Source organism: Hipposideros armiger, unplaced genomic scaffold (genome assembly GCF_001890085.2).
Source record: "Hipposideros armiger isolate ML-2016 unplaced genomic scaffold, ASM189008v1 scaffold_160, whole genome shotgun sequence".
Lineage (NCBI taxonomy): Eukaryota > Metazoa > Chordata > Mammalia > Chiroptera > Hipposideridae > Hipposideros > Hipposideros armiger.
Window position 1 is genome coordinate 1,804,987 of NW_017731510.1, and position 8,771 is coordinate 1,813,757.

Here is an 8,771-nt window from a genome sequence, read left to right on the forward strand (position 1 = left end):
GCTTTCAAACAGAAACTGGTGAAAGCAGAATATGTGTGGTCCTGTCTGTGATTACTTGGGATCTGAAATCCTGATTGCCCTAGATTATGCTTTTCTTGAAGGTTGTTAATGTATTTTTAAAGACTAATTTTATATGTGAATTTATTTTCAAAGAGAATTGAAAAGTATTTAAATTTGGTTCAAATTGTTCATTCCTTTGTAGCCTATGGAGATGTATAAGATGTTTAAATGAAAGAAAATAATTAACCTTGAAGAGTTAATTTTTATTTTTCTTAAGTAAATATTGGCTCTAGTAGACTTTATTTATTTATTTATTTATTTATTTATTTATTTATTTATTATAAACAAGCACCCCTTCTGTGGGGCTCAATTTTGGAACTCTCGGAAGCACCACGACTCCAGTCACTACATCTGCTTCTTCAGGCGGTTTTGGAACCAGTCTCTTTGGATCTAAAGCTGCCACTGGGTTCACTCTAGGAGGAACAAATACAGGTAAGGAGGATTGCCACATTTTCAGGGGGTAGATTTGGGATTTTATCCCTTTTCAGGTTCTGTACTCTTGTCTTCTCCCTTTACATGGATCATCATTGATGGTGGATCTAAAAAATGGTAAATACTAAGATGAAAAGAAATATAGGGGTGTGGAATTAAGGGCCAGTGATAGGCTAGTAGCTGTGATCTACTTTAGTGTAAGGAGGGAACACACACACATACTTAAGGAATTAAAGAAGATATAGAGAAGTTATGGCTCTTTAAATATAATGAATTAAGTAACAAATTTTATATTAGATTATATAATGCAGTGTTTTACCTTAGTAAAGATTGTTAAATCAAGTTAATCAATTTGGACATTAGTATATATGGGACAGTTAGCATCCTGTTTTGCTATAACTTAATTTACATTCCTAAGAGATGTTTTAAATTGTTGTATTATTGAAACCATTGTTTCACTGGGAAAAGGGCAAGAGGTAAAGGTAGACATTTTAATAATAAAAAGGTTTTTAAAATACAGGTTTTTTGCTATAAGTTAAAACTATGTTTCGTTGGAATTGCTTCCTTATTTATCCTTTATTCTCTACCCTCAGAGCCTCTTGGTCTCTGTTACCACCTTTTGCCTTGACCTTCTAGCTTCGATTGTTACACTTTTCGCAGCCACACATAGAAAATGAAAGAAGTTCAGGAGTAAATCAGAGCCCAGCCAGCGAGCTTCTTGGGACTGCTCTGTGTGTGTCAGTGTCTTGCCTGGAGTAGCTTTTTTTTCCTCCTTGCCTAATTTTGTTATAAGCAAAAGTTGTTTATATTTTACAAATCTTACTCTCTAATTAATCCAATTATATACAGCTTGCAATATGGAAACCAGTGCTATAGGAAGAATGCTTATATTAGTGGTATGGTAGAAGAAGAAATTGTGATATGTATTGGTCTCATTAGCAGTGCTCTCACTCCCTGAAAGTGATTCTAAGTCTTGCCCTATGACAAACCAAAAGGATGTTATGTTGCATTAAATTTTATTTCTCTTTTGTCCTCAGGAGTAGCAACAGCTATAACTACAGGATTAACGCTGGGTAAGAATTTTTTGAGGAAAGATCCCAGTTCTGTGGTTTTCTACTCTTCTCTTTCCTAATATCTTACAGAGCTGGGGTATAGAAGTATGCATGTAAGGAACTGAATAAAGATCGGAGATACTGACTTATCAAAGAACTTTTCAGCATTTGAGTATTTTTAAAAAATCAATAACTACGTATATAGCCCTTTTTCAATTAAAAAATGCAGAAATGGTTTTTCTGTGGAAGTTTATTTCACAATACATTTTTCAGTCATTCAAATCCTTTTAGTGGAAAAGGCACCCAACTGTAGGCCAGAAGTCTTGAAATTATGCCCTGACTGTACCTCAAAATAGTTGTGAGACCTTAGTTATATCTGGCAGCTTTTAGTTATTTCTAAAATGAGGGTATTGGACTATACCAAGTTTTGAGATTCCCTTCTAGCTCAAAAACATCTTAGTTTTCAATAGTGATATGCCGAAGGGAATGTGAATAACTAGGAAGATAGCCTGCCTTGAATCTGCATGGTAGTAAATAATGGGAAAGGAAATGAAAGAAGAAAAGGACATTGAGGAATAGCAAATACAATTAAATTAATTTAAAATTAAAGATTGGTGGACTTTCTTCACTTGGGTGCTGCTTACCTGTTACCAACAGAAAACACATCTGTTTACCACCAGAGTTTTGGCCAGTATTGGCTACAGGGCAAGTATTTGGATCCTCTTATTCTCTGAGATTGTAGAACTCATACATGATTTCAAAGCACTATACTCTGGCAGGAATTTCCAGTTTTGATAAAGGCAATCTAGAAGCATAATTTTGGCTTCTTTTTGCTTAATGCTTTCAGGAGAAGCCAAAATGCAGATCATTCATATTTTTTTTCAAATTTTTGCGCAGCTACTTCTTCTGGCCTTGGGTGTACATAATGCCTTAAACATTTAGTATGAGCTGTTGATTTGGTGGTGGTACTGCTGGTGGGGATGGTGCCAATGACATCAGGAACTGCTGAGTTCGTGGGCAAGACATTCAGTTTGTGGTGATGTGAAGGGAACAGGCGAGTATAGTCATATGTTCTTGTGTAATTGGATACATGCTCTAACACATGTATGAAAGGCAGGCACCAAAGAAAAAGAGAGTTGGAGTTCGTTTTGGGGGACAGAAAACATTATTCTAGACCAGGGGTCAGCAAACTTTTGAGACGAAAGAGTCAGTCTTGTCTCTCACAACAATTTAAAAATTATTCAAGAGCCATAAATATATTTTTACAAATAAGAAAAATTTAAAGTAATATTATAACAAGTAATAGGATTAATTATATCTTTATTAAAATAAGAAAAATTCACACACGTATGTACCCAAAGAGCCGCATGTGGCACGCAAGCTGCAGTTTGCTGACTCCTGTTCTAGACTGAGGAGTGGAAAGTGCAACGACCCAATCATAAGAGGATCTAAGGAAATAAGAAAAACACTTTGTTCTTGGAGTTTAGGATTCAGAGGTAGGAATGGTGGGGAGAAGAGATTTGAGGAGCAGTTGGGACCAGATAGGCAAGGTGGTTGTGTGCCAACTGTTTATTATAGATTCTATTTTAGAGACAGTGTAGAGCTAATAGGAACCTTAAGTTGGGGAATTACCAAAAGTATTTTGTTCTCTCTTTTTTTTTTTAAAGTAACTGAGATAATTCCAAGAATAAATTAGAGGTTGGAGGAGACTGATAACAGAGAAACATATTAAGAGGTTATTGTAATAGTTCTTGAGAGATGGCCTGAACTAAGGTTTTTGAGGATGCCTGTATCCCTGGGCTGTATCTGAAGTATAACTGACAGGATTTGTGACCAATAGAATGCAGGGGATAGAAGACAGAAGGGATGTCAAGGATTATTGTGGTTTCTGGCTTGGGCAACTGAATTGACCACGGTGAAGGGTTTAGGAAAGTTTTTATAGGGAGAAAGGGGTCCAAAGAGACATCCAGGTAGAGACAGCCAATTCAGACACAGGTAGATGTAGCTTTAGATCTATGTGCCTATAGTTGAAATTCTGAAAGGAGGTGAGATCTTTCAAGAAGTAAGGGAGCAGGAAGGGAACCATATGGANTCCATTGTGTAAATGTACCACAGTTTCTTAATCCAGTCGTCTACCGATGGGCATTTCGGTTGTTTCCAAGTCTTGGCTATTGTAAATAGTGCTGCAATAAATATAGGGGCGCATATATTTTTTTCGAATTAGCGTCTTGGGTTTCTCTGGGTAGATACCCAAGAGTGGAATTGCTGGGTCATACAGTAGTTCCATTTCCAGTTTTTTGAGATACCTTTGAAGCTTACATTCTTATGAAAGTACGTAAGATTCCTGCCGGGTTTTCAACCAGTGACCTTTCTCTTGTTAAATGAGAACTGCTTCCATCATCTCCTACTCAGATTAGTTCAATGAAATCTCAATTGCTGTCTCAAAAATCTACTTTTATGTCTCTCTTTTTTTACCATCTTGTAGCCAGGTTGATATATTTTAAATTCCCATTGCCTCACTTCAATGATTTTCCACTATTATTGGAAGTAAAAAAAATCTTGCTATGGTCCACAAGGCCCAAATAATCTGGAACCTCTTAGCCTGGCTCACCCTGAGCCCATCAAGTCAGTGATCCAGACATACTGCAAAAAGTAACATAGGCATTGTCACCCAGTTCAGGAACACAAATAAGTAACTGAAAACAGTGTTTCAAAGCAAGATACCCTTACCTCATGTGATGCACTTAGATATTTTCTATTCTGTTGCATTTCATTTTTAAAATGCTGCTTATGATCCACTAAATTGCTTTTATACCCTCGGATGGGTCCTGATTTTGGTTTGAAAAACACTGCTTTAGCAATGTGGCTCTTTTCTCAGTTCCTGAGGTGGGCTTGGCAAACCCCATCACACTTTAGGGCAGGTCCCTCTGCTTGGAATTCCCCTACCACCTCCTACCCACGTGCCAAGCTAATGCCTACTTTTTGTTTACTTCCCCAGAGAATCCTTTTCTACGTCTCAGTGTAGAAGAGGTGTCCATCTTCATAGTACCCTGTACCATAGCACTTACCACAGTTGTAATCAGTTTATTATGTTTTTTGTTGACTTGTTTATTGTCTGATCCCAGAAATAGAATGTATGCTCCGTGAGAGTAGAGACCTTTTCATACTGTTTTTCCAGTAGACATAGTGGAGCTCAGTACATATTTGTTGAATGATTGATTAATCTGTTTCTCTTACTGACTGGAAACTTCCAGGGTCTGAGTGTTATTTACCATTCCATCCTCAGTCCTCAGTCCCTATGACAGTGCCAGGCCCATAAGAAGGGCTTTAATAAATACTTGTTGAATGATAGGGTAAATGAGTTATTTATTAGTAATAAATTAGAAAATTTTACACACGTTTTAGAACAGCTTGGAAAAATTAATAAAAGGAGAGGCAGTCTTAACATCTCTGGAATACTGGTTTAGAAGCCTGACTGCCTCTGGTTCCACTTGGTGATTTGGTCTCATTCTGGGGAGGTTACTCTCCAGGTCTCAGTTCCCACATTTGGAAAAGGGGTATAATAATATATTTACCTCAAAGAGTTGTTGAATGAGATAAAGCATGTAAAATGTTTAGCATCATCTCTGGCACTTGTTGAGTGCTCAATAAATTTTAGCTATTATGTTATCTCCTAAGTCCACATTAAGGCAAGCTGGGGAAGTTAAAATAACATTCCTGACCTGCAGGTGTCAACTTGGCTTTTCTACTACACATCCCATTGAATTATTGGCAGATAATACTGGCAATAATTAAGGCAATAATTGGTCAGGTCTCCGGTAGCTTTTTGCTTTTTTAAAGTAAGTACATTTCTCTGCCAGAGACAATTCTCTTTTGCTTCACTGGTACAGTAAGAAGATTTCACTTTGATGTATTTCTTTGGTAATATTTTCAACTTTAGTTATGCAACACTTCATTGTGTCTTCAGGTCTTGTTAAGAAATTTTAAATATTTTAGTTTTCTAAAAATACATACTTTCATTGTATATCTTTTGTATGTGTATGGATTTGCAGTAAAAACAAATGGGATCACTGATTTGTTTGGGAGGAAGGAGAGCATAATAATCATTTCCTTAATTTGATGTCATCAAAATTTGCCAGTGTTTTTTAAAATACCTTTCAAATTCAGTTTATTAAGTGTTTAAAGATCTGTGCTTTGTCAGTGAGACCTTGCAGCCCTGCTTTGACAGCCCTCTCTCTATACTTCATACACCAGGGCACACACACGTCTTCCTAGGTATCATTTTTAAAACCAGTGGTAAACTAAGACAATTAGGGTCTGCCTTCTCCTTTTTCCTACTCAGTGAGTATTGATAATTGATTTCAAGTTCTTCCTCTTTAATCAAGCTCCTCCATCTCCATTCCCCTCACAGTGCTTTGTTGGTATAATACTGTGCATGTAATGTGTTTAGTTGAACTTTATAAGTGTTCCTAATGATAATAGTAACATATATTGAGTGAAGTTAATTCACCCTATATAATCGCTTAATCTTTACAAAAAATCCTGTTAAGTGGGTACTGTTATTAAGTAATGTCACACAGGTATCAGCACGTGGAAACTGGTACTAGAACCAAGCCACAACACTACTGCCTTTCCCTTAAATTGAAATACCCCAGGCTTTTAAACTTTTTAAAAACTGACATTGGATTGTCTCATGGTGATTATGTGTGTATGGAAGGGCGGGGAGAGAAGTAATGAAGATACATATATAGGATGAATGGGATTTTCCATTAACATGTTGCACATGTTAATCTCTTAATGCTCCTACATAATTTTTGACGTGTCAAGTTGTCAAGGTTTTTTTTTCTATTTCATAAATCTCCCACCTGTCTATAGCAAATTGGAACCTCTGTGGCTTGATAAGAACAGTTGAAAAGTTGTGAACTTTGTTCACATCACTTGTTGTTATCAGTTGCTCTTTTTAAGCTTTGACAAACTCTGAAGAGAATTTTTGCTGATGAACACAGACTCTTGATACAGAGTGTATTTTGCTTTGCATTTTACTATTGCCAGGATGTGTTCGTTCCTATCCCTCTCCCTACCCTCAATCCTTACTGCTTTTTCTGTGGCAGAAAAACCTAAGCACACCCCCACCCCCACACCATGTATAAGGTAATGTAGCATAGGAGAGGTGGTGACAACTTAGAATACCTTTTCTATTTCTGGGTATGTCATACTTTGTTTATTTTAGTAGTTAGGTAAGAACAAATGAATTTAGTGATGTGAACTACACATGAGAAGTTCAGTGATCCACATTCAAGGATTTCCTTATGGCCATTTTAAAATATGCTCGCTTTCAAACAGAAACTGGTGAAAGCAGAATATGTGTGGTCCTGTCTGTGATTACTTGGGATCTGAAATCCTGATTGCCCTAGATTATGCTTTTCNCATAAATAGACATGAAGATTAAGTTATTACCGTTTTACTGTCAAGTTTTCAATTTAATAAACAAGTAATTAGGCTTATACAAACTTTCATTGAAGTTTGATTTCAATAGGGCATAAGGATGTAAAGTGTTGTATCCTCTTTTCTTTTTGCTAAAAGGACAAACAAAAGTCGTCTGAGAAAGGGTCTTTAAGGTCTAATCATTTAGAGGCATGTGGTAGATTGTAACACGGCTCATCAAACGTTTCAGTTTCCATCACTGCAGCACAACTTAAACCACTCTGAGTTGAATGAATTTTGCAGGGACACAATCCAGCTCATAGCAGGTGGCAATTCCCAAGCTCACGTAGGAGAAAGTGCTGCATTAAGGGCAGTTGTGAGATGTGAGGTTAGAAGGGATTGGTCACGTGAGGGCATTGAGGGCCAGACTAGAGCCATAGGTTTTTGATCAGAGCAGCGTGGTTGGTGGTGAGAATTCTGTTTTAGGAAAGCATATCTGGTGGATGCTATGCGATTAATTTTGTTAGAAATCGTAGATGAAAACCATTTGCAGGAGTAATGTAACAATCCCTGATGGAAAATTAAAGATCCCCGTTACGATTGCAGCATCTCAAATGCACCACCGCCAGGCAGCCTTTCCAGAACCTTCCGCCAGAGAGAATCTCTTCTTTGAACCCATATTTTTCTTGTTTAAGGGTTGCTCATAGGACACTTAAATATAACCTTATGTTGTACTTGTTTCTGTAGTTTTCTTATCCCTTCCATAGTAGGTGGTACAGTGACATTGGAGCGCAGCAAAATCCAGAGGCAGCGGTCGCGCGGGACCCCAGGCCTCATACTCTTACGCAGCAGGATACGCTGACACCCTTTGTAGACTTGACTAAGTTCTGAGACATCCAAGGGGGCTTGGCCAGTTCCGTTTGCTCAGCACAGCGAACAGGGCGGCCTATGCCAGCCACAAAAAGACGCACTTTTGAACTTTCTTGGTGGCAGGGCATCGGGTTCTGCTCGCCATGGAGCACGAATGTGATGCTCACGTCGTTGAACGGATAAGTGGATTATTATCGATTGATTTCCGAACTGTCAGGAAGCAGACACGCTCCGCGTCCTTTAAAAGGTAGCAGCCACCGAAAGAGTAAAACCGCCTCCTTTTCTGTAAGAAAGGCTTGGAATACTTAATAGGGCCCTCCCAATTCTAGGATTCTGCGCATCGTTTTTGGCAGTAAGCAAGGACAAAAGAAACAATTGAGAGTAAAAAGCCATTAAATACAGATTACACCAGCATAGACGCCGATTGAAAGAGAAATGGTTCCGTTTGTATTGAAATCTGGGAGCCTCTCCCTAAAGAGAGCAGGCGGGACACCAACCCCGCCTTATCCCAGGGTGCTTTGCGCTACACGCTGACCCCCCCCCTCCCATCCCAGGGTTCCCTGTACTGCGGTCTCGCTTCCGGTGGGCTGCGCGCGCGCGGCCAGCGCCAGAACGTGCTTTTGAGTGGTTGCTCCGCCCACCTAGGCCTTGTCTTCGTTACTGCTGGGGTTAGAGGCTTCCGCCAGGCAGGTCCGGGCCGGAGGAGAGCGATGCTGCGCGGGCCGCCTCGGCTTTGAGGCGAGAAGAGCGTCCAGGACCCCCTTCCGCGTGCTGACGGTGCTGAGCCCCGGGCAGTCATGTCTACGGGGTTCTCCTTCGGGACCGGCACGCTGGGCTCCACTACCGTGGCCGCCGGCGGGACCGGCCCAGGTGGCGGTTTTTCCTTCGGGACAGGGGCGTCTAGGTAACCGCACTTCCTCGCTTTTCCGGCCC

At 39.4% G+C, this 8,771-nt stretch overlaps 1 protein-coding gene across 1 annotated transcript in view; it reads left to right on the top strand.

The window, feature by feature from the left end:
- Positions 1–8,771, top strand: part of NUP58 (nucleoporin 58) — a 56,900-nt gene that overhangs the window by 6,808 nt on the left and 41,321 nt on the right. The window contains exons 2-3 of the mRNA XM_019651434.1: positions 350–492; positions 1,530–1,565. Of these exons, the coding sequence (XP_019506979.1) occupies positions 350–492; positions 1,530–1,565 (179 nt within the window). The remainder of the gene's footprint in view (positions 1–349; positions 493–1,529; positions 1,566–8,771) is intronic.